Raw genomic sequence first — 26,690 nt, 5'->3', positions numbered from 1 at the left:
TGTGAAGTACAAACATCTAACAGAACAAGTTCCAAACAAAGTTCTGTAGAAGTGTTTATCAGGGTCTGGTATCCCAAAACTTTGAATATGCCATGGAGCAAAGAATCATTTGTTTAGAGAAGGAAACAGAAAAAGTGGAATGTAAGATGGGCAAAACCAGAGGAGCAACCAAGAGGAACTACACACATGATTTATATAAAAATTCTGCTTCAATATTATTGGATTATCTGTATAGACTAATGATACGTAATACTAATTCATTACTTTTGACTTTGAAATAACTGATGTGCAATAAGGTTAAGGGATGACAAAGGGGGTAAATACTTATGCAAGGCAGTGGACCAGCATTGTAGGTTCTATTTAAATAATAAGTCTGTGTATGTCAGTAAATGCATGCAGCTCTCTGTGTGTGATAAAACATCTATAATTACTCTGCTACCTGTTTGAAGATGAGGCTGGAAAGAAAATTACACAACACACAAGCATTTTATAAGGATACGATTTATAGAAAAGAATGTTTCGCTGACTAACAGCATTTCATACTGCATGAGGAACATGTGGCACACAATAGGATTGTCATGATTGGCAAAGCTTAGTCTCAGTCTGGCATAATACTGATAAGATTTTCACTTCGGTGCATCGTTCGGCTCGTTACTGATCCGAGCCCGTGTGAGAGGAAGCAGTTAGTCATGTGCTTGTGATGGACAACGATTTGTGTGCAAGCCCTGTGTATCGATTCCCATGAGCTAAAATACAGTATGCGTTAGGAATGTAGCCAACATCGTCATTTGTAACACACACACACACACACACACACACACACACACACACACACACACAGATCTGTATAATGAAAAGACATTAAGAACAGTAAGAACCCATAAAATCCCCCTTTTCACATTTTTCCAAAACAAAACAAGGCACTGGACAAGTTTCAGAAACTGGCAGATTGTGGACAAAAATGATTAGGATGTTGGGGGGATTTATCTTATTTCTTTATCTAAATTAGTATTTTTGGTCAAATTTCAATAAATCAATTGAAGGTCAAAAATTTAGCACCATCTGTACGAGCAATTGGTTTAGATTAATAATAATAATTACCACAACTACAAAAAAAGATTCAATCGGAACAAATGTAACGTTCCTCCTGAAAACCTGACTCCAGCTGCACTGTTCGCTTGTAGCTGGTTTTTGAGTGGATTTGTAGAAAAGCAGAACAAAACGCAAAAAAGGGAAAAATAAAAAGAGAGAGAGAAAGCATTGGATTTATGGTTCTTTGCTCAACTACTAAGCAACGCCTAAGTCCAGATATTTAAGACAAATTATTTGTACCATTTTATGCATAAACACTCTTTAGACACGAGTGTGTGGCAGCTGTGCTCACTTGGCCCTGTGGAATTAATTGTATTTTAATACTGTCGGTGTAAATGATTATAAAAGTGGCAGAGAAACACTCCCAGAGCATTAGGTTTAAATATAGACCTTCTTAAGCTTTTTGTATTGTAATAGACTCTTCAGGACTGGTTGGTCTTCGCCATCTATCAGGTCTAATAACATTTCATTTACACACATTTATACCACTAATAATGTGCGGATGTGCTTGCACATTTCTAGTACAACGTATTCTTTCTCCAAGTTTTAAACACACACACACACACACACACACACACACACACACACACACACACACACAATATATATATAAATCCCAATCAGTCTGTGGCAGTAGTTTGCAAATCCCCTGTTTGCCTAAAAACAATGTCCTTGGTCCTCGATCTGAACTAAAATGATGTTAACGAGGACTTATTAGTAAACATCTGTTTAGTAACAACATACACAACATGTCTTTGTACTTGTCTGGGGTTTGTGCTTGCAAACAAACATACAGCGTACCCTAACTGTGGTTTTGCTGAGTCAATATTTGGCAGATGATTTGTCCATTAATTACAATTAAAATTTATAAAAGAAAAACAATCTACACCATCTGTTTTTTTCATGGATCAGATAAGAAAAAAAGGAATTCTAAAACGGCTTTTAAAAAGTCTCTGTGTAATCAAAATGTACCGATGTTCTTGTGAAGGCTGATTTATGCTTCTCACGCCAACGAGCTCGTCAGCACTAGGATATCAATGGAGCTTTGGATAAGACGTGTTTTCCGTCACGTTTCATAATTCGAGTGGCTACATGAAGCATAGACCAGCCTTCAGTGCATGGAAATGGAGGATTTTTCGTACAATCCTCGGAGGTCTGCAAGTGCTGTAAGAAGTCTAGAGGTGGAAGGGAAAAGGACTCCAGAAAGGGGCAGAGGTCAAAAGGTCTCAGAGTCGGAGTCGTTCTCGGTGGTCGTGCCCTCGTTGGACGGACCAGAAGGATCGTTGGGGCTGCGTGGAGCCTGAGGGCCCTTGGCGTGGCGAGGAAGAGATCTCAACAGGGTGCCTGGAGAGGGAGCGTCGGAGCTGCAAGGGGAGCAAAAAGGCATCATGGTAGCCAGAATGAGTGCCAGGCACTCAGCAACCTCCTTGCTAGGAGCACAAGCCAGAGCAGGAGTGAGACCTGAAGAAGGGAGAGAAACAGGGAGACGAACAAACAGCCAGAAAGGAGGACAGACAAGGACAGGGAGGCGATGGGACATAATACAGTGGCAGGGAAAGTGGGTAGGAGAGAGCGGCATCTCATTAATACACAGCCAGGCGGACAATCAGACAGGGTTGGGGAGAGGGGACACATTGCACTGATAGAGGGCAGTCAGACCACACACACACACACACACACACACACACACACACACACACACACAGTGCGGAATGACAGCCAGCTGTGGAATTCATTAACGCGCAGGCTGCATGCACTACAGAGACGGGTTCAGGGGGACGCACCATTCTCATCTAACTGCTGCACGTTGGCACCGAGAGACATCAGCTTCTGCACCGTCTGCTTCAGCCCACTGCGAGCTGCAAGGTGGAGGGGTCTGAGAGACAGACGGGAAACAGTAACAAAACAATTAAAATGCAGTCCAACTGCAACGTGCAACTTTGCTTTCCAAGTACTCGGATAAACACACTCACGTCTGGAGTGCGCCGTTCGTGACGTTGACCAAAGCAGCATCTGGAAGTTTCTCCAAAATGAACAAAGCACATTCTTCATTGCCCTGTCGAAAAGAAAAAAAAGTAGGACAATGAGCTTTTTTGCGCATTAAAAAAAACTCAAATATATTAGGAGCAACCTCCGGATATTGAAAGAGATTCTCTAAAGTTGGTGTAAATGGAACAAATGAGAGAAGGAGAACTGACTAAATTGAGGAGGAGAAAATGAAGCATATCAAATGTGTATGATGCAATAATCGTACATTCACAGGAAACAGCGGGTTGAAACTCAGCCGTCCCACGTAAACCTTTAACGGAAAAGTTTCACCACGAAGGAAATGTGAAAATGTTCTTAAGACAAAATGATTCAAAGCGAGTGTTCTGGATAATAATGCAAACAGTAACGCGAGCATCTTGAACCATTCCGATTCAATGTTTTCCTCAGCACAGTTTGGTGTCGCTCTCAAGTCCAAACAGAAAAAAAAAACTTGATTAGGAGCTCTGGGCTGAAATGTTGTACACCAGAAATAATCTGGATGGTAATTTATTATTTTACTGGGGACTTCTTTTGCCATTTTATGTTACACAAATGCTGTTACTAAGCGAAACAGTGTAATCATTCAGTGCTCAACTGTAGACATCCAGCATCCCTTCTCTCATTTGTTGTACTGTATTCACAATAAAAATCTAAGCCGGTTTTGGTAACCGATTAAAGAAAAGTCAAAAGTGAACACTCACGCTGCTGCAAGCGTGGTGCAGGGCAGTGTTGCCATTTTGGTCCTTCAAGGTGAGGTCTACGTTGCCACTTGTCAGAAGAGCCTCTGTTCGAACACATCATTATAAATGTCAAAAGAACTGCGAAGGATAAGGCTGAAAGCTGTTAAAAGAGAAATCTCCTTCATACCTACAGCTCCGACTGCGCCCCTCTGAGCTGCCATCATGAGCGCACTGCGCCCTGATTGGTCCACGTCATCCACAGAAGCATCGTTGGCAAGCAGCAGCTGAAGACAATCCAAATGGCCAGCAAAAGCAGCTGCATGAAGAGGAGTCCTAAACGATAGTAGATTAGATTGACAGCATAAGTGCATAACACTGATTGATTTAAAATGACTGTTGGGTCTGTACAACACACTCACACACTCACACACTCACACACACACTCACACACTCACACACTCACACTCACACACTCACACACTCACACACTCACACTCACACATCACACACTCACACACCTGTCTTTGGAGTCCTTGCAGGTTACTATCTCACTACCCAATGCTTCCAGGAGAAGAGTTGCACAAGACTCCTGGTCATTTATTCTGCACACACACACACGCAAATAAAACACACACACACACACACACACACACACACACATCAGTTGTTAAGAACAAAACCTTTGTAAGTGAAAAATCCTTTTAAATTTGAAAATTATTATAAACAAGTACAAGTTTATTGTTTTCCCAACAACATTGTTATCATCTAACAATAAAATACGATAATTTATGTTAAAAATTTCTTTGAACTATTCTAAATATAAAAAAGAAATAGGTCTAATGATTGTATAAACCCCTCAGTGAAACATTTTAGGTAAATTTGTGATATCTGAGATATTTCAGATATAGTTTTTGCAGCGCTAGAGCAGAGCCCGGGAGTAAAAAAAACGAGATCTGAAGACATACACAGCACAGTGCAGAGGGGTGAAGGGGTTCCCATCGAAGCATTGACAGCCTTTCTGTTCCAGCAGCACCTCCACACAGCCCTCATGACCTGCCAAACACACACACATTGAGTGCACATACACATTTGATTTAACATATTTCCCTTTAACCTGAATCTGCTGTACCATTTGATAGTCCAAAATATGTACACTTTGGTGTATTTACATGAGAAAACATTTGCACTAGAATTCCTCTCAACAGGGTTTTAGGCTGATGGTACCCTAACCCTTACTGAGACTTAAAATATATATATATATATATATATATATATATATATATATATATATATTTTTTTTTTTTTTTTAAAGTATATTTTTAGTCTCAGTTGTAGACTAAAAATAGACTGACCGTTGTAGCAGGCCCAGTGTAAGGGTGTGTATCCATGGCGATCTCTCAGAGCAGGGAACAGGCTCTCAGAACAGGCCATAGTCAGCAGCTCACTGAGGCAGGACGCGTGACCTCGAGCTGCAGCTATGTGGAGTGCTGAACGCCCTCTGTAATCACCCACCAACACCGAAGCCTCCTGCTCTAAGAGACACTGTACAGACTCTTCCTGACCACACAGCAACTGAAAGAGGAGAGAGAGAGAGAGAGAGAGAGAGAGAGGAAAAATTCAACACCTTTAAGCAAAATTGGGCAGGTGTATGAAAATGGAACAAAAAAATAACCACAGGCTGAATAGGAGTAAATGTGTGTGTGTGTGTGTGTGTGTGTGTGTGTGTGTGTGTGTGTGTGTGTGTCAAGTCATGTTGATTTCTATAGCGCTTTTCACAAAAGACATTGTCTCAAAGCAGCTTTACAGAGTTGTGTGCATTTATCCCTGATGAGCAGCCATGGCGACTGTGTGTGTGTGTGTGTGTGTGTGTGTGTGTGTGTGTGTGTGTGTGTGTGTGTGTGTGTGTGTGTGTGTCGGGAGGGAGGTTATAGTACCATTGCAGTAATTCAGTGTCAGTACACTCACCCCTAAGTGAAGAGCAGTCAGTCCCCGATGATCTGCTGCATCTACATTGGCCTCTCGCTCTAACAGCAGAGACACCGCATCCACATGACCCCCCAGAACTGCCAGCATCAGAGGGGTCCTGACAAACACACACACACACAAATCAGAAATTAAATATCTTTTCAAATCATGATTGAACAAACAGGGGTAGATGAAGTACCCAAAGCAGGTACTCGAGTAAAAGTAGAGATACAGCAGGTTAACTTTCACTTGAGTAAAGTACTAAAGTATTTGCCTTCAAATCTACTTAAGTATCCAAGTAATATCATTTATTATAGCTTTAAATGTTCCGATTATCATTTTTATCACAAGACTATTAATGAGTTCAACACTGATATCTAATAATTTATCATGAGCCCAAAACCTTCTTTTTTGCCTTATTCAAAAAATCGCTTAAATAAGACTAGGTGTACAAGCATTGCTTCAGGTTTTGTGCAGCAAAGATGAGGGGTTGTGTTTTTCTGGTAAGAGAAGCACGAAATGTTTGTGCTAAGTACATACCACACCTACATCAGATCCTGACATTTTATAGTCAGCCATCGAAAAATCTTTATCTATGTAGTGTATATATACTACTGATATGAATGTACAATTATTAATTATTATCAGTTCAACATTATTCTACTGTCACTGATCATTTTGTTTGTGTTAACAGTCACTTACTGTCCCTGAGAATCAGCTGCATTCACCAGGTCTGCGCTGTCCGAGTCTTCCAGCAGGAGGCGCACACACGATGTATGGCCATTCATAACTGAGAGACACACAGTCACGTCAAAGAGGACATGAAATGCCATTCTCTGTTACACATTATTAATCAGTAATCCTCTTTCAACTCTTCTCACACACACACACACACACACACACACACACACACACACACACACACACACACACACACACACACACACACGGTGTAGTACCTGCTAGATGGATGGGCGTGCGTCTGTGACCCGTGTCTGTGCAGCGCACTGAAGCCCCGTGGTTCAGTAGCGTCAGAGCACAGTCAGTGTGACCCCTGAGGGCGGCAAAGGCGAGAGCGGTGCGGCCCACCTCATCGCCCTGATCCACATCGCAGTGACCCTGCAGAAGCACCTCCAGAGCTTGTGCATGACCATGGTATGCCTGCAATACACACAAAAATACAAAGATTATACACTAAGAGCACAAAGGGTTAAAGGACATGCTCACAGGCCCAATATTGGCAGCTTGGGAATACCGGGGCTTGAACCCCCGACCTTTCGATCAGTACCCCATTGAGTTACCACCTCCCAATTCATATATCCCAGCTAGTCAAAAAGCCAGGGTCAGAGCGCCCCTGGGGCAAATAGGGTTAAGTTTTTTGAACAATGGTTCAACAGCAGTTTGACGGTGCTAGTGCTTGAACCCTGACCCTTATGTAACCTTCAGTAACCCCAAGCCTTAACCACTGAAACCCCACTGAACCCCCACTGCCCCAATACAGTACAATCCGAATGCATTCAAATACTCTGTTTACAACTCGACCATGGCAATAGTGCTACTTTTACACCGAATCTAGTCTGGCACCTTTTTTTTTTTTTTTTTTACACAAAGTTTCCCAAGTCAAGTATGAATTTCAATGTGAAGAAAAAAATGACACGGTTTATGCTTTCTCTAATGACATGTCTGAGCTACAACTTGCAAATTATTCCAAGATCCAGACCAGCAGCAAAATAATTTAAACCACCCTTGTTTTCTCTAGTTATTGCTCTGTTCTGTGTATTTAATTCTCTGCACTCATTGTGTATATTGTCCCAATGCATACAAGCTATTTATACAATGACTTACGGCTAGATGTAGTGGACTCCGGGCGTTACCGTTCATTCCTTTATCCTGATTTCGGTCCTCTTGCTCCAGGAGCTTCAACAACAAAAAAACCTTTAGTCCATCAGTGTTCAGTAAACACAGTTAAAAGAAATAGAGTGGTTTGTATAATCACTAACTGATGGTTGATGACATTCAACATATTATCCAACTAAGGCTGGCGAATACAAGACATTACATAGTGCCTATATGCATGCTTGTGTGTGTGTGTGTGTGTGTGTGTGTGTGTGTGTGTGTGTGTGTGTGTGTGTGTGTGTGGGCACACATCTTACCAGCTCCAGGCAGCGTCGATGACCATAGGCAGCAGCGTAGTGAACAGCATTATAACCTTGCTTGTCCTTCAGTGAGGCAGTTGCATTGCTTTTCAACAAGAACTCGAGGCACCTACACACACACACACACACACACACACACACACACACACACACACACACACACACACACACACACACACACACACACACACACACACACACACACACACACACACACACACACATATATATATATATCAAGCTACAACACACAGCAGGGTGTGTGAGTGCAGATGAAAAGGTGTGAGCAGAAAACAATGGCAGCTGCACAGAACCTTTCAAATTTGAAAAACAGCCTCTAGGGCTTATATTTAAATATTTTATATTTACTTTAGGGTATATATAAAAAAAAACTAAAGTGCACTCACATAGCTGCTTCCTTCTCTTTCTCTGCCTGAACTCCAGGACTCTCTGGCTCCAGGGCGACACGCCGCCTTCAGAAAAAACACACACAAACATATTGAGCTTTTTATTCTTTAATTTGCATGGTCTACTGAGCAGAACCTTCAAACCCCAAGCATGTAACTATTTAGTAGGACAAGAAAAACACATCTTATGCCATATAATATTGTATGATATATCAAATATATTGTATCAGCCTGTAAAAATTTGCAACTCCAACCGTCTCTGGTTTGACATCACAACAGCGTCTCTGCGTCGTTTACTGAGGAATGAACAGAGTGGAAATCCTGTACCAAACATTTTCACTTGGTGATGAAGGAAGATGTAGTTCCCCCCCTGCATGCTGACTATACTCCATTTGACATTTCTGACACTTATCTTAAAGAGTTAGATGTTCGTCGTTGCTGTGCTCTACTGAACAAACCTTGGGCTTCTATAGAAATGCAAACTATTCCAAACAAAAATCTTTGCCAGACCTGGTTTGGGGAAACAAGTATTGAAAAAAAACATTACAGGATATAAATGTATACCTCCTGTCCAGGTCTGAGGCAGCAGCGTAATGCAGGGCGGACCGTCCCCATTGATCAGTGGCATTAATACACGTACCACAGGACACCAGAGTCTCTAAGCACTGAAAATGACGACTTGCAGCTGCGTAGTGGAGAGGAGTCCTATTAAAAAAAAATAATAATAAATATGTATTTGGGGGATAAAAAAATAGAGTGTCTCATATGCTGATGATTAAGTTGCTGTCAGGTTACTAACAGGTCTGTGCTTAGTACTTCAAATAGACCCAGCTATGCTACTCATCCCTGAGATATACCGTACTTAATCACATGGAGCACAGCCAAAGGGATATTTCAATGTGCTTTCAGAGATTATCACGCCGATAAACTGATAAATAGAAACATGGATCCGAATGCTGACCTGCCATGTTTGTCCGTGCGGTTGTGATCTGCTCCACTGCTGAGCAACAGCTTCACACACTCCACATTGCTGAAAAAGAAGCCGAATTGAAGAATTAGAGTTGAATTATCGGGGGATGTTACATCACATCCTATTTTAAATTGTAAATGATGTATGATTATACATGGAACAGAGCAATCCAAAAAAACAAACTTGCAGTCATGTCCAAGTCAACTGAGCAGCCGGTGATTTGTAGTCATTACAATAGTGAAGGATGTGTTACACAATGCACATTCCTTAACTCCCATAGCTGCTCAGTTGTATGAATGAGATAAATGTAAATTGCTCAGAATTATATTTTATATATATATATATATATATATATATATATATATATATATATATTATATATTATATATTATATATTATATATATATATATATATATATATATATTATATATTATATATTATATATATATATATATATATTATATATTATATATATATATATATATATATATATATATATATATATATATATATATATATATATATATATATATATATATATATTATGTCTATCTCTTGGTTTAGAAGGTCACTGCCATGTTCTTTCAGGGTAAACATCCTACAGAATGACCCTCACCCTCCAGCAGCAGCTGCGTGAAGACATGTCCTGCCCAGGTTGTCCGGGGTGTCGATCTGGAAGCCTGCACACAGGACCGAGTCATTACTGAGGGTGCAGATTATGCTATACCTCTGTCCTAAGCAAGGGCACAGATGAAAGGAAGCCCCCAACAAAACACGCAGACAGCCACAGGAGAGGCAACAGAAAACAGGGATAGATGGAGATAAAAAGAAAAGAAGTGAGAAAAAGAAAGAAAGAAATTAGTGTTAGTGCAGAATAAACACAGACCCAGTGCATGCGAAGAGCAGGGACAGGAACACAGTTGCTAAAGACACCCACTAGAGCAATTGGCCTGCAAATAAAGCATGCACATCTCTTTAAACCCTCCAAAACCCTGAATCTATCAAGATAAGCAGCTCGAGAATGAGCTAAACATAATCACAAGGACATGCAGTTTAAAACAGAACAGGAAATGATCACACTGTGAGACTACTGCTAATGCACAAGAAGCTGCATGTGAAAACCATGCATCTGCTTATTGGGGGAATCATAAGCATTAAGTGGTTGCTGAGGGCTACAGATCTGCTCCGGTGGATCAAAATGCTTTCATGAAGGAACGGAGATCAATTAAGAACCAATGGTATAATTTATGCCGATTGTACACCTACAGTGCAGAGAATATTAATATTGTCTGTACCTTTGAGGCACAGCTTGTAATTCTGGTCACTCTGTACTGCTTCAGAGCAAAATGTGCCAAACCTAATACCTAACTCTCGAATCCTAACAACCCCACCACAATCATTTCTACACCTGGTTGAACTACATAAGTCTCGTGGATTGCACTTAAAGGAAAGCAGCTGAGCTCATTTCTGGTCCAGAAAACGTAAAATAAAAAAAAAAACAATTGGGCAGATTCTGAAACAGGACAATTAGCAGGAAAATTAGGCAGGTCTTTGCCACTGTAATATCAACAATCCAAGTGTTTCCAAAGCTTTTTGTAAAGAACACCACATTTAGTCATGTGAGTGCTTTAAATTACATTCTAGCCCAGCGGTCCCCAACCTTTTTTGTGTTTAATGTCGGACAATATTTTCACAGACCGGCCATTAAGGAGTGGCAGATAAATACAACAAAATAACATGTTACCACCAGCATAAAAACTGGTATTTTCTAAATATAATAATAAACATGAATCTATTGTGTTATTTTTTGTTCATTGTGCTAGCTTGGGGGTTTCAATTTAGCAGTAATGTATTATGTGGTAGCGGCGGGAGCAGCCCCTTTAAGAAGGTAACGGATGGAGGTAAGACATGAGGCATCTTGACATGCATCAAGAGCGAGTCATAGACAGATGTGGCGGAGGGAATCCGGTAATTTTCCAAATTAAAACATTGTTCAAAATCAGATAATAAATAAAAGGGAAATAATGTAAGTTATGTATTCTTTCTGTGCGGCCCCGTACCAATTGACGCACATACTGGTGCCGGACCGCAGCCCGGGGGTTGGGGACCACTGGTCTAGCCAATTTCTATATGTCCCAAAAAAAAAAAAGTCACTCTGAGTGAAGCTTTTTTTTATTGTGTTAAGTCTCCAAAGGCAGAGGTACCTGAGGAGACAAGTTTCCGGCAGCAGTCAGCATGAGCATTCAGAGCTGCGAGGTGCAGGGGAAACATTCCATAAATTCCTCTTCTAGAGAAAGAGAAGGAGAGAGATTTCAGGTGTTATGTGATGTAAACAGTGTACAGATTTTTGACTTTTAAAATCACACACACTCACACACCTGGTGCAGTCGGCCCCGCCTGTGATCAAGGTGTTGATGAGGAGTTCATGGCCGTAACGAGCGGCAATGTGTAACGGAGTATTTCCATCCTTATCCACACAGTCGATCTCTCCGCCTGTCATTACGAACACACACAGACACTCTTAGAGACTTTTTGTGCTGACTGCTTGACGCTCGGATTTCGGTCCACTGGGAACACTCACCGTTCTGAATGAGAGTCTGTGAGCGAGTAAAGCGACCGTGCACTGAGATCATATGCAGAGGACTCTTCCCATCTCGGCTCTGAAACAGAACAGTGTCTGAGAAGCGTCTGAGAAAGAGTACGACGAAAAACGTGGGTTCAGCGAGATACGGGCGATAGAAATAGAGAGAGGAGCTCACCTGCACGTTCACGTCAGCTCCGTTGTTGACCAGGAACTCGAGGCAGAGGGCGCCGTGTGTGGACGCAGCAGCAAAGTGGAGAGGGGTGAAGCCTTTGTTATTGGGCTGACTCACGTTAGCACCGTGGTCAATCAGCTCGCTCACCACAGCATCCTGACCATTAAAGCATGCCACGTGCAGAGCCGTGTTCCCGAACGCATTCGCTTCATCTATCTGTTAGAGGTAAAGGAGGGACAAAAAGATTATTCAGTTATCCACTTCTTTAAATCTGTTTTTCAGTGTAGGGATGTATCTAAACAGGCAGAAATGGTTCCTTAATGGTCGGGGGTTGTAAGCTGCCACTCTCGGGCCCTTAAGCGAAGCATCTGTGCTCCAGGGGTGCTGTATCATGTCTGACCCTGCGCTCTGAACCCAGCTTCCTAACATCGCTGAGATATGCAAAGAAAGAATTTTACTGTGCTGCAATGTACATGTGACAAGTACCGTATTTTCCGGACTATAAGCCGCTACTTTTTTCCCCACACTTTGAACCCCGTGGCTTAAACAATGAAGCGGCTAATGCCAAAAGATGCCAAAAGAAAAACTCCAGAGAGAAATTGTTGTGAAAGGAAGGAGGAAGACAGTGAACAATGACTTTCTTGGTAGGCTACTGTTTAGATACCAGCCGTGTAACAGACACTGTCTTTCGTTAAAGCCTGTGTAAAGTTCATTCATTTCAATGTAGACATACGGCTTATAGACAGGTGCGGCTTATTCATGTTCAAAATAAAAATCTTTGTAAAATTCAGTGGGTGCGGTTTATATTTGGGTGCGCTTAATAGTCCAAAAATTACGGTATAAAGCACCTTATTTTTCATCTCACAGCACTATTTGAATTTTCTAATGAAGTGCCTTTGAATGAGGAACTACAAAAACATTTTTTCCTTAACCTGAGATTAATGCACTTCAACGTTCTACTTCATTCTAGATTCTATAGTAACAGCTCATACACAGAGACTTAAATGACAGATATTACATATAATTTAATTCCACAAGATGTTTTTTAAATAAGTGTGTATCATTACAACATCTAGCGTCTAGTACCGGGACTTCTCTCTCTCCATCTACATTTGCACAGTTTTTGCACAATTGCACAACTGACACATACAGCACATGAACACTTTAGTGACATTGACACTGTGACACTTTAAATCTGGACCAAATAAAAAAAAACATATATTTGAAATATTTGTCCATATGTTTTGTTTTAAATCTAATGTAAATGTGCAAAACCTTCTGAAAAACTCTGTTACTAAGATGTTTTAGTACCAGGAGGATCTAATGTGGCGTTACAACATTTTTCACGACAAGTTTCATGACTGATAATGTGATTTTTTTCCTTTGTTCTAGTGTGACGACGAGGCCACCGCACCCTGAAACTGCAACGGTTTTGACTCACCCTCATTTTGTGGCAGAAACTAATTTTTTCAACTATTTGGGAAATTTATTCTAAACGATAAACTTTTTTCCCCACATTGAACCACCAAAATAAATTGTTGTAGTCTACATTGTGGATGTACGTGCAAGTCAGAGCAGTGAAATTGTCTTACACAGTAAGAGTGGATGCAAACGAGTGTAATTACCTCCACCGACAGGCTGAGCAGGTGTTCAACCACAGCAATCTGTCCACTGGAGGCGGCAGCATGAAAAGGTGTGTATCCTCTCTTGTCCTTACAGCTGACCTCAGCCCCCTGCTCCACCAGTAAACACACCACCTCCAAGTGACCTGCAGGGGGCAAAACAGAGCATCCGCCCACATGCTTTAGTCAACGATGTGTTTCCTTCCTGCATTTTTATTCTTTCATGTCACCAGATCAGACGTCATGATTTGATCTGCAGCAGAAATTTACTTTCTTTCGACAACAGCTGCTATATTTCCAAACTACAGTGTTATCTGTGTGTAAAATGTTGCCAGTTGCTTGCTCAGCATTCTTGTCTCACCCATGTAAGCTGCCCAGTGAAGAGCACGGCTGTCCTTCTTGTCGAAGGCATTAATATTGGCCCCCTTGGCCAGCAGCAGATTGACCATCTAAGCAGCAAATGAGAAACAAAGAAATTTAGAAAGATGGAAAGATGGCAAGGAAAAAAAGGAACGACTCTGCCAGTCACATCGGGTTACAGCCCTGTGAGTCAGTTGTGCGTCAGTTGGTGTGTGTCTCACTTTATATAACATCCTTTTTTAAATACCATTTAGGATGACAGCTCTGCCAAAACCAAAGCCTAAAGCCAGTTTGAGGAGGGAGCATAAAAATGAGTATGTGGGAAGATACTACTGGAGCATTTGAAATGATTTGAAAGCAGTCCAATACGTCTCAGCTCACGCTTGTGTGTTAATGAGGTGCTTGGTATGGACAAAATGGACAAAATCTATTAGTGAGGTCGGGCTGTTGGATTGAGGAATTGTGAGATCGTTCCTAAATTGTACTGCTTTGTCTATTTACTTGCCTACTGCACACATTTGCGCCAATGCATCATCATACGTACACATATAGGGAATATCTCGTGTACCTGGGTGTGTCCGTTGAGGGCGGCGTGGTGCAGAGCAGTTCTCCCACCACGATCTGACACATTTACACTGCTCAACAGTGGGATGATGAGCTCAGCACAACGCAGAGCCTTATTTGCGGCTGCCACATGAAGAGGCGTCTGCCAGTTCTTGTCACGTGCGTTCACGTCGGCTGAGTGACGGATCAGCACACGCACTGCCTCCTAGAAACAAAAGAAGCCGGTGTGAAGAATGAACTCAGCAGAATCTATATCACGTCGAGCATGCTCACAGTGACCACTCATTCATAAAGTCAAAAAAACTAACTATATGTATTAAACCAATATAACATGTTTATAGTCAAAGCAATAAGTTTGTAATGAATGGTAGGGTTTTTAATCTTTTTTGCAATGTCTCTTATTTATTAAATACGTTTTATTGCTTTTAGTACATTTTCACTTTTACAGCCTTGATCTCTTTTGAGCAAAAGGAAAAAAAATTAAAAGGCACAAATACATTTTGTATCTCAGCTTGTATCGTTTTGTATCTTGTCTTGTGGGATGCATATTTGTAATCATGCGGCAGGTTAAGAAAGAGAAACAGGAAGGAACTCGTGTTGCTCTAACCAAGGTTAAGAAAACCATTTACACTCTGCCATAAATTTCCTTCTTTCGTGTCAGCAATTTCTTTATACCATGATATCGCAATACTTGTCATGATACATTATAAATGAGGATCCTGAAGCCTGATTTTGTAGCACCGTAGCAAATCAGCAGTGTTACTAGAGAAAAAAAGACCAACCGTTTCGAAAATATTACACAACCAAAATTAAAAACAGATTCGATTACAAGCGTCAATCAAAAATGCACAATATCATATGGACCTTCATTTTCATGACCGCCCATATGTGCGAGTGTTCGTGTTTTATTTGCTCATATGTGTTGCTTATGTCGCTATGGTGAAGAATAAATCTTGCTATCTGAGTGTTCTTGTCAGTCAGTTCCTGTTGTCCCACTTTCAGACTGTTACTTCCAGCACAGTTTTGTGGGTTGCCAGCGGCTCGAAAACCCACCTCACTCCGTGATGCCACGGCCCTGTGAAGAGGGGTGAGCCACATGTTGTCTTTGGCATTGACCCGGGCTCCTGAAAACGAGAATGAGAAGTGAGACCATTCTACAGAGAGGAACAGGACATAACGCTGCATTTTTACATCTTATTATTTTATTATTAACAACACTAATGGGAGAAGCCGAAAGAAAGTTTTAAACAACACTAATGGTGTGGAAAAAAATAGACAGTAAGATGACCAGCTCATGTTTAAAATCATCCTGTATGCTTTCAAGAAGGATGGAGCAATGAAGAAAAGAAGAAAAGAGAAGAAGACTACCGGAGAGGATGAGGAGCTCAATGATCTCTGCATCACCGAGGAACGCTGCTGCATGGAGGGGTGTACGCTTCTCTGTGTCCTGAGAGAACGTATCGGAGAACAAGAGGATTCATTATGGAAATCAGCCTTAACTGTATTAATCAGCTGTTATCTAAATCACTGTCCACTGTAAAATGAATGCACTTTGAAGCATTATAATAAGCCATTTATAAACACTCCCCAGAGCCAGACAGGTGTACAAATAGAGCTTTCCAACTTTAATCTGAAAGAGGGAAATAGATTTGAAATGATCCTGATTGTCAGGTGATTTCAACTCTAACATACAAAACCACAGAGGACTTGACTCTAGTTGCTGGTTCTGTTTTTGTCAATTGTTTGGAGGTGAATCCAATATAAAATCAGCATTTCTGCATGCAATAGGAACTACTTTATATTCAGTGTAGTGTAAATAAGCTCATTTGACTCGTCACTTCTACTTTTGCTCCTGTGTGTTACATTAAACCATGGCGCAAAAATGGCAGACGGTATCTGTATTTTCCAATGTACAAACACAAATGTTATACAAGTAGGCCAGAGTGGGCTTTCATGAAATACACCGACCAGACTTCTTTGGCCATCTATCTTCCACCTCCTGCCTAATATTGTGTTTGTCCCCCTTTTGCTGCCAAAACTGTCCTGAATTGTCAGCATTAACAGCATTAACTTTATCAGCAATTTAAGCTACAGGAGCTCGTCTGTTAGATCGGACCATGCGGTCGAGCCTTCGCTCCCCACGTGCATTAACGAGCCTCGGCTGCCCATGACTCTGTCGTCGGTTCACCACTGTTCCTGCCTTGGAGCACTTTTGATAGATACTGACCACTGCAGACCAGGAACATCCCACAAGAGCTGCAGTTTTGGAGATGCTCTGACCCAGTCGTCCAGACATCAAAATTTGGCCCTTTTCAAACTCACTCAAATCCTTACGCTTGCCCATTTTTCCTGCTTCTAACATGTCAACTTTGAGGACAAAAAGTTCACTTGCTGCCTAATAATATTACTCCACTAACAGGTGTCATGATGAAGAGATAATCAGTGTTAATCACTTCACTAGTCATAATGTTATAATATACTTTTATGCCTGATCGGTGTTTATAAAAGGGGCGGAGCTTGTGTTCTACCAATTCTCAATTTTCTAACTCAATTATTATTATTCTATAGTTTTATTATATGTTATCAAATAAATAAATATCACGATTGTAACTATAAAAACGACGCTTCCTCTGAGCAGCTGGTAAACTGGTAAAGCTGTTTTATTATGTAACCTCACTTGCAATATTGTATTTATTCACAATTTATTATTATTAGTTACTTAATTATTTATGTTACAATTATTTATTTACATTCCGCTTTTGTTTTCCTTCTGTTTGTGAAACCTGCTGCTGCTCTAACGCAATAATTTCCCTCACTGGATCAATAAAGTATATCCAAGTCTAAGTCTAATTAAAAAGCTCTATGGCTCAACATTCATGCTGTTATTTGGAACCCTAATTTTATTGCTGCCCCTGCCATCCAAGCCTGAGACCCTAGACAGCTAAATGAACCAGTGTCAATGGAGGAAAGGGATGGCATGATCTGTGTGTCTATGAGTTTGTGTATGCAGAAGAGGGCAGATTACATTGTAATCCCTAATAACTCTTTATATGCATATCTCGAAATAAATCAATATCAATTTCAACTATTCATCTTTATATCTGAATCTGTAATGAGGACGTCTATGTATTTCCTTTACTATTAAAGAGGTTATAAAAAGCCCCAGGTTTGAGACATCACTTCGAGTTAGCATACAATCTGAACTCTAATCTTTGCTGAAAAGCATAATAATCCCCAGGCTTGTGTTAACACACTATGACAAATTTCCCAGGAGGGCTCAAATAAGACCATCAGCTTTCATCTACAGTATTATCACTGATGAGGCCTGTAACAGAGTGTAGCAATAGTTGTAGATAAATATGTCGGGCGGACCGTGGAACAACCGAAGACGATCTGAATAGAGTCGGGATGAAGGAAAGCAGACTAAATACTGTCTCGAATGCCCTTGGGTAAATAGATTACAGCTCATTTTCTAGAGGTTGGAGACAAAGAACTGAATGTGGGTCATGAAGTTGCAGGGGCAGTGCTGCATACCAGTGCATTGACGTCCTCCGATTTGTAGATGAGCATGCGGATCTCCTCGGGGTCTCCATTGAAGATGGCTTGAACAAGAGCCGGCTGCGGACAAACAAAATGCATTTCAGTGAGAAAGGCATTTATATGGTTTAATAATAGGAATTACTTGTACGCATTTTCCTGTGAGTAGGAAAGAATTGGTTGGATTTGGATGCCCCTATAAAATCACAAATGACTGCTGACATAAAGGACGTGGATTTGTCTTGCGATTCGGCCTGAACACCCGCATGAGGGTGATAAACATCAGCCTGTGTGAAACTGCATCCCTATGCCTCATGGGAACTGATATCTTCACTAAAAACACAAACTCGGGACCCCATGATAGTACACCCGGCGTCTGCATCACCTGCAGGTTGTAGGTAAAACGTGAAAGAAAAAATCTCACAGCTAAAACTACAACGACGGCAAGACAGCTTTATCATGCTTAAAATCATACACGAGTGCTTCCTTCTGACAAAAAAGGGGAAATATTCAGTCAACTGAACGGCCCAGTTCCAGCAATGCATTAATAAACCTGCATGTACATTCACTTCCTGTCTGTGTCTCTTAGCTGCCAGAAAGAAAAGAAAGACACTTCCTGTTGCATGCTGCCACCTTCTCAGAAAAGACAGAGGGGAAGCTCAGAAAGAATTTTCGGTTCCGCTACAAGGAGAAAAAGAGAGAAAGATTTCAAATGCACACACGCTCAAGCCGACAAGGCAAACTGCCAACGCCTGCTTTGGAAAATGCGGTAATGCGGCCTTGTGTTGGACAGAGAAGAAAGTCACAAATACGCCTGCGTTGCTCTTTCTCGTTCTCTCAAACCCGCTGACATCACTCGGTCTTTCGCTTCCACTCCTTCTTTCACACACACAACCCTCGAAAGGATGTAAATGACCAAGGTTTCTCTGGTTTTAGTTGCCTTCTCACTCACGCTCTCTCAAAATCAGTTCTCAAACAGGACACTACGCTGCAGACATGTTTTGCCATTCACTTACACACAACATCCTTTTGTACTGCTTAACCAGTAAACATCAGTTTTCAGCCTTCGAATAATACCAGGTGTTAAGATGAACATGTGGATGAGTAGAAGGTTGAAAAAATTTTATTCAGCTCATTTCTGCACGGAAGATAACGGCTCATTTGGTGTGTGTGTGTGTGTGTGTGTGTGTGTGTGTGTGTGTGTGTGTGAGATCACTTCCGTTCTCTGCAGATTTATCAAATGCTTTTCCCCAAATATGGTGTCGGCAGGCAAAAATGATTGAGCCGCTCTTTGTCAACGAGACAGCATTGAATTGGCTGAATAGATCAATAATTGATATATTTCTCACATACACAACATCCTTATTCCTAAGCAATTTGCACCACTATTAAAGACTTTTCAAAACATTCAATGTTTTAAAGATTTTTCTGTATCAGTTGTTATCACCTGAAGGACAACAGGTCCAATAGTGCAAGAATTTCCCAAACACTGGGCCATGGATCATTTTTGGTCAACAAAATTGACCACTTCTGCCTTGCAGTTTTTTCTAAGCGTCGACACATTTAGCTTCCGCCATCAGGGCAAGCTGAGTTACATTTTTTTTATATAAATAGTAACTAAAATAAACAATGAATCTGTATAATAGTAATACAATATGCATGTGATTGTGTTTAGTTATGTACCGGTCCATGGAAAAATTGCTTGTAGGTTGTAGATCCATGTGCAATAGTAGACCAGGCATAGTCTTTCAGAAGGTCCGATAAACATATGAAAGACATGCACAGTGATCAGCGATCAGTAATTTTCTAACCAGAAACAAGCTTGTTTTTTTGGTAACAGATCCTCAGTTGCGATCGCATGCCATCATAAAAATAGTTAGTTAGAAATAGTTAGTAATATTAATAGGCAGTTTATCAGAGCAGAGACTCGCTACAAGATTTGAGACATTAAGTCCGGCGAGTCTTTGAGAGTTTTTGTATAGATGCTATTTAAAAATAATACTTTATGTACCTTCTCAGGTCTGATTGCATTTTGAAAATGATGAAATGCCTTGTTAAAAAATAAAAAAAAAAAAATGCAACAATAGACAAACTAGAGAACACGTAGAATTGAATTATTCATGATGAAACAATAAAAGGAAACATACTGCAGCCACTCAGTCATGTAAGTAGCTTTTAACCTTGTAAGTAGTAGGTCATTTTTAGCCCTAGGTCCTTTACAAAAGCCTTTTTTAATTGTTGTTAAAAATGTTATATTAAAGAATAGATATTTTGAGCATGTTGTAAGTATATACCCAGTAAGTATCCAGTGAATGATTAAATTGACCATGTACTCAAAAGTACTGACACTGTTTGAATGCAATAATGTGATCTAACTATTGATTCGATTCAGGGTTTTAATGCCCTTTTATTTTTCAATTATTCGATGCCTTAAGCAAATGTCTTGCGGTGGTTTTTCTGAACTGAATTTACTGTCCATCCAAGTCTAAACAGAACTGTACTTAAATCCCTTTATTGTTAAATCAAAAACCAAATAATTTGCGTATATCACCGTGGTAACGCAGAGTGCCGCTTGATGATTGAAGTGCTTCCGTAGGGACTCATTTGCTTCTTATTATCACATTGTCCTCCACTCCCTCGGGAGCGATCAGCTGTTTGTGCTGAAGTGTGACAGCTCTATTGTGTGATGAGGCTCTAAAAAACAGGAGCAAGGTCCCGAACATGGCCCATAACAATCAAGGACATACCCCATATCCCTCCCAGCACTCCTTCTAGGCAAAAGCCAGCTCTCCACACACTGAAGCCTTTGTTGACATACACTACACCCCTTCAATCCTTTAACTCATGAGCCAATAAGATCCCGTTACAAAAATGGGGGAGGGGATAAGAGGGAGTTTCTTTGCAGTTGACAACTTGAACACCCTTTCCTTTTTATCATGCCATTAACCCAATAAGCTAAGCACAGCTGGAAAACCGGAGAGAGAGAAAGAGAGAGAGTGTTTATGAATATAAAGCAGAACTTCTGATACCTCACCAAACTGCAAAAGAGATGCCTTATATGACAGTCTTTTTTCCTTTACTGTTTGTATGTCGCCCACGGAGCAAAAGCAGAGGCCTACACTGGAGGAATGTCTTTTATATAAACGAAATCTGTGCATAACAGCAACAACCGTTTTATTGTATAGGGAATATTTTAAAATGAAAAAACACCAAAATTGCACTAAACCTTTCAGTGCTGACAGATAACAGAAGCCTTGCTTCTAAATACTTGCTCTTCCTCTCCCTCTCTACATGCTTCTTCTCTCTTTCTGGGAAAGCAACTACTTCCTGTCCTCTTTTTCTCTCCACAGAGTCAGTTGGAAAATTTGTATAAATTTGCATCAGATTTTTCCCCTCAGTACTCAGAATACTAGATACTAGCAAAGTTAGTTAGTTGATCACTTTGTTATTTGTCAATAGTTAATCAATACCTCAGATGAAATTGATTAGTTAAACCAGTCAGCGTGGATGAGGCAAGTCTACGAAACAAAAACTGAAAAATCGACTGCTCAACCTGCCCCCACCCGCTCACTATTCGGTTCAGTTGAAAATTATTTATGCAATAATTTTAGCAGACGTCAGAAATCTTTACAGAAATCCAGATGTACGTTTAGATCGCTCATTAACAAACCAGTGGTGATAGTGGCGAAATGAGAAGGAAACCTTGAGAGGAACCAGACACAAAAGAGAAACTACTCTCGTTTGGGTGACACCAGATTGTGTGATTATATGCAAATTACTTCTCTACAATGCGTACTAATAAGTGAACACCATGGTGTTTCCATCATAAACCATTAAGTTCTACCAACCAGTGTTGTTAATGATTACAGCAGCCATGCTTAGGTATAAGTCTACAGTATCCTGGTGAGATCTGAACCAAAAAGTGGTTGATTTTTTGTTTTTTTGGTTTAGAAGATTCAGATTATGCATGCATGTATATAACTTTTTACTATATATAAACTCAGGTATTTTATAGTAATAGTTGAACATCAATAGTCAGAGAAAAATAACAGACTGTCTAGAATTGACTTCTATTTTATAAATGAATATTGTATAACAATACTCCATTTTCACTCGATTTCTTGATAGACACTCCCCAAACTATATTTTCTAAAATTCTAAAACCAACAATGTGACTACAATGTTGTTAATAATCCTTTAAATTTTCATCTGGTACCATAGTCCAATTTTTGCAACAGATCCCAATACCAGGAGAAGGCTATTTGTGTGGCACTGCCACCGACCAACCACAGATCATTACCAAATGAATTTCGCACAACCCTTGAAAGAAGTGATGTCATAAGCTCATTTATTTTCTATCTTATAAAAAAAATGAATGCAGAAATATAGAACATGTACCAGTGAACAATAAGTAAATGTATGTGAATATCTGATTTTCAGGACAGCAGCAAATTATAAGCAGGACTTCATGGTCTGAGATGTGGAATCTTTCCAGCTCCAGCAGAAAAGCAACCCTGAATGCACATGTTGAACCTTGAAGGAAATAAACTGCAACAGCAAAAGTCTATATCAGGTTCAATTTCCTGTCAACTTACTTTGGGCCTGTTAATAACAATCCATTTTTTCTTCTAATGGCTGCATTAAGCAGGATGATGCACCATGTCACAAAACAAATTTGTGTCTGATTTCATGAACATGACAATGAGTTCAGTGTTCTTCAGTGGCCTTCCCAGTCATGGGTTTAGAATCCAGTAAACACCTTCAAGATGTGGTCGAACAGGAGATGTGCAAGCATTGAAGTGCAAATGCACATTTTTCTGGCTAATGCAAGCACGTGAACATGGACCTGACTCTGAAAGAAATGTTTCTAACATGAAGAAATGAGGTGGTTCTGAATGCAGTCCAATATTATTTCAGTTTATTTCATTAAGGCAACCCACTGGGTAGTCGGTGACTACGCTTGGTTTATTTTCTTATTAAAGTGAGGGTGTTTTTTCAAGTTTCTCTATGTGACCACTCCCTTTTGACAACGTTGTCATTTTACTACAATGCCCTGACAACTGGAGTATTTAGAAGCAGGTGCCTGAGAACATTATTTAAGGAGAACAGTGTCAATTGTCATCACAGCTTCAGAAGTCTGTTGTATGATAGTATGTATTGGTTTGTCGCTTATTGTCTAAAATCTATCCAGAACTTGAAATAACCAAAATGAAAATATCACTGGATTATTATGAAACTTTACAATATAAAGTTTCTCAGTATGCCAAGTATTATATCTATGAAGAACTTGCTTCCTAAGATGTGTTAGGTTATGTTTCATTGGGATATACAAGTCTATTTCTTTTCTTTAAAATATTATTCTCAAAACTTAGAGACCAATTAAATCAAAAAAAATTTTTTTTTTACATTTAAACTTTTTTTTTTTTCAGAAAATTACGGCAATGACTATGCAACTATGGAACATATTTATAGAGCGCAATTTCCCAAATTGTTGATTTTAGTTGGATTTATGTTTGGATTTATGTTTGGAGGGGTTTGGATACACATTATACAAACCTTAAAAAAAAAAGTCTTTCTGTAAAGTAAATGAATCTAGTCTAACATATCCAATGCTTAACGATTGTTGGTTTTATCGAGAATGCAAATTCACGTCTATTTACATACACAAACACTAATTTGCACCTAGATATAAAATTTCCTTTTAGAAAAAGTTTGTGTACTTGTGAAAATGTCAGCAATAGACTTGCAAAATGGCTATCTTTACTCGTCATCAAAAAGTAAATACGCCCCGGAGTCTTTGCCTAATGTTTTCTGACTACTTTCGACTTACGATCATTGTACAATCTTTATTAAAATGTCTCGGAAACTAGCACGGTACCAGGATAAGAGCTTTATGACGTGTATTAGTGGTGTGGTTATAGACAGGGAAAGTGAGTCATGCTGTATGACCATGCACTCTTTAACACCATCATCAGGAGGACAAACAGCTTTACACAGCACATGTGTACCTTTTGGGTAATCCATGCTTTCTCAGCTAAAAAAAATGGTGCATTAACAGAGGGGGAAATATGGTGCGTTCCTTTAGTGAACATATTTACATTGAATATGAAGAATAATAGAAAAGAAAAATCACTCAGCACAAATATAATGAGACTTAAGTCAGCATATTATAGAATATATATTCTCATATAATGAAAATCAAGTCAGCACAAATTTAATAAGACATGAGGGGTTTGAGTTTTTCTCTAACAGCAGATCTCAGACACACAACCTTAAAATGGTGCAAGAAAAGCATTTCTACAGATGTAAAACTATGTGTATTAACAAACTACAGAGACTCAGATAATCACTCTGTACAACTGGCGTGAACAGAAAAGCATCTCAATGTTTAACACTGCGAAATGTATGGCGGTTGAACTACAAAAGCACAAGATCGTGTTGGGTTCCTCTTCTGAAAACAGAAACGACATGCCAAAGGGCTCACCTATTCTATGTATATGCTCAAAACTAAAGGCACCCTCTATAGTATATTCTCTGTACCTGTTCTGGAGGTCATGGATTGGGATTTGCTTTTAGGGAAAAGCTTTAAAGGTCAGTTAGTGTATGCAAAATATGGTGTTCGATATACAAAAGGGGTTGCATTAATAGTGAGATGAGGCACTTTTATATTGTGATCTAAAATATGGAAGTGGTGTGTATGAGGAAAACGCGTTATAAGCACATATATAACCCTGATTATGACGTGTTAAAGACGTGCAAAGGTGCAGTGAATGCCAGAAGAAATTTTTTTTTTTTTTTTTTTGCAGATGCGTTCCTATCATGCAGATACATTAGTGTCACATTCCCTCATCTCTGTGTAATGGGTTCAGACAAACCTGATCGGCGAGCTTCAGCACTGCCATATCGAGGTCACCTGATGCGATTCATCCGACCTTCTGCAGATGAACACCGGTAATCAAAAGCCCCCTGCTTTTCGTTGTAGACGCACAAAGATGCGGTCGGGGCCCCGGGGCTCGGTGGCGGCCCTGGCCGGTTGATGAGTCGCTACCTCCGGCTGGAGAGCAGAGCAGGACCAGGGATCCAGGAATGCAGACGGTGCTGGAAATCCCAGAAACGATCCGCATTTGCAGCAGGGTTCAGTGAGAGCTCAAATCGGGTGTGTATCCGCTGCACATCTTCCTGTATGCTCTATATATTTGGATGCGTTCAGAAAACAGGAAGTTAACGATTTCTCTCTCCTCCCCCTCTGCGCCTCTGCTCGACTCAACAAACCGAGCTTTTTTCTTTTGCACCCATACGCCAATAAACCCCGCCTCCTTTACTGCGATAGGCTGATAGTCCACGCTCAACTAACCAATCAAAGGTAGGAAAACTAGACTTGAAGGTAAATAGTGATTTCAAGCCATCTTTATGATGATGACAGGAAATGCACGCTGTAAATGTTCATTCAAAGGATAAAAATAGAAATGCAGGTTCAATTACAATTACAGAAGTTTGCCCTTGAGCAAAGCCCTCAGCTGTAAGTCCCTCTAGATCTTCTTCTTCTTTTGGCTTCTCCCATCTGTCTCCATACCCCCCTGTCCTCTACATCTGCCTCTTTCAACCCAACTACCTGCATGTCTTCCCTCACCACATCCATAAACCTCCTCCTTGACCTTCCTCTTTTCCTCCTTCCTGGTGGCTCTAACCTGTGGTGCTCTTCCTCGGCATGAAACCATACTGTTGCTCACAGATGGTCACCTCTTCTCTCAGCCTGGCTTCCACTGCTCTTTTCTATAACTTTATGGTGTATCTGATCAACTTAATTCCCCTGTAGTTACTGCAGGTCTGCACATCTCCCTTGTTCTTAAAGATTGGTATCAGCACACTCCTTCTCCATTCCTCAGGCATCTTCTCACCTTCCAAAATCCTGTTAAACAATCTGGTTAAAACTCCACTGCCATCTCTCCTAAACATCTCCATGCTTCTACCGGTATGTCATCTGGTCCAACCAACTTTCCACTCTTCATCCTCTTAATCACTGCTCTCACTTCCTCCTAACTAATCCTATCCACTTCCTGCTTCACCATCTCCACACTATCCAACCTTCTCTCTCTCATTTTCCTCATTCATCAGCTGCTCAAAATACTCCCTCCATCTTCTCAACACACTCTCCTCACTAGTCAACACATTTCCATCTCATACAGCTCCTCATATGCCTTTGGCTTTCGCCACATTCCTCTTCACCTGCTGCTGCATCTCCTTGTACTCCTGCCTACTTTTCTCATCACTCTGCCGATCCCAATTCTGTTTTACCAACCTCTTTCTCCTTATGCTTTCCTGCACTTCCTCATTCCACCACCATGTCTCCTTGTCTTCCTTTCTATTTTCAGATGTCACACCAAGTACCTTTCTAGCTGTCTCTTTTATCACTTCTGCAGTAGTTGCCCAATCATCCAGCACCTCTTCACCCCCACCCTGTCTGACCTCTTCCCTGAACCTCACACTACAGTCTTCCTCCTTCAGTTTTCACAATCTTATTCTTCTTTCAGTCTTCACTCTCCTCCTCTGCT

The 26,690-nt window shown here is 40.5% G+C and overlaps 1 protein-coding gene across 2 annotated transcripts; it reads right to left on the bottom strand.

Annotated features, from left to right (window-relative positions):
- Positions 1-483: 483 nt before the first annotated feature.
- On the bottom strand, positions 484-25,406 carry ankrd44 (ankyrin repeat domain 44). Of its 2 annotated transcripts, none has more exons than XM_046845958.1 (28): positions 25,014-25,406; positions 18,136-18,219; positions 15,970-16,048; positions 15,655-15,725; positions 14,606-14,806; positions 14,039-14,126; positions 13,681-13,823; positions 12,059-12,271; positions 11,881-11,959; positions 11,678-11,792; positions 11,504-11,586; positions 9,916-9,979; positions 9,290-9,358; positions 8,893-9,033; positions 8,329-8,394; positions 7,919-8,030; positions 7,611-7,682; positions 6,725-6,926; positions 6,468-6,555; positions 5,766-5,883; positions 5,153-5,372; positions 4,766-4,853; positions 4,319-4,402; positions 3,988-4,133; positions 3,822-3,904; positions 3,066-3,148; positions 2,877-2,968; positions 484-2,553 (listed from the first exon to the last, which is right to left on the bottom strand). In XM_046845958.1, exons 1-28 carry the CDS (start codon positions 25,038-25,040, stop codon positions 2,309-2,311), a joined length of 3,156 nt encoding a protein of 1,051 aa, XP_046701914.1. In that variant the 5' UTR covers positions 25,041-25,406; the 3' UTR covers positions 484-2,308. The 2 variants fall into 2 exon arrangements, with proteins under 2 accessions (XP_046701914.1, XP_046701915.1); XM_046845959.1 differs by having other exon boundaries at positions 484-2,456; positions 25,014-25,405.
- Between the last annotated feature and the right edge of the window lie 1,284 nt (positions 25,407-26,690).

The sequence above is a fragment of the Silurus meridionalis genome, chromosome 3, assembly GCF_014805685.1.
Source record: "Silurus meridionalis isolate SWU-2019-XX chromosome 3, ASM1480568v1, whole genome shotgun sequence".
Taxonomy (NCBI): domain Eukaryota; kingdom Metazoa; phylum Chordata; class Actinopteri; order Siluriformes; family Siluridae; genus Silurus; species Silurus meridionalis.
This window is presented reverse-complemented; position numbering and strand designations above follow the sequence as displayed.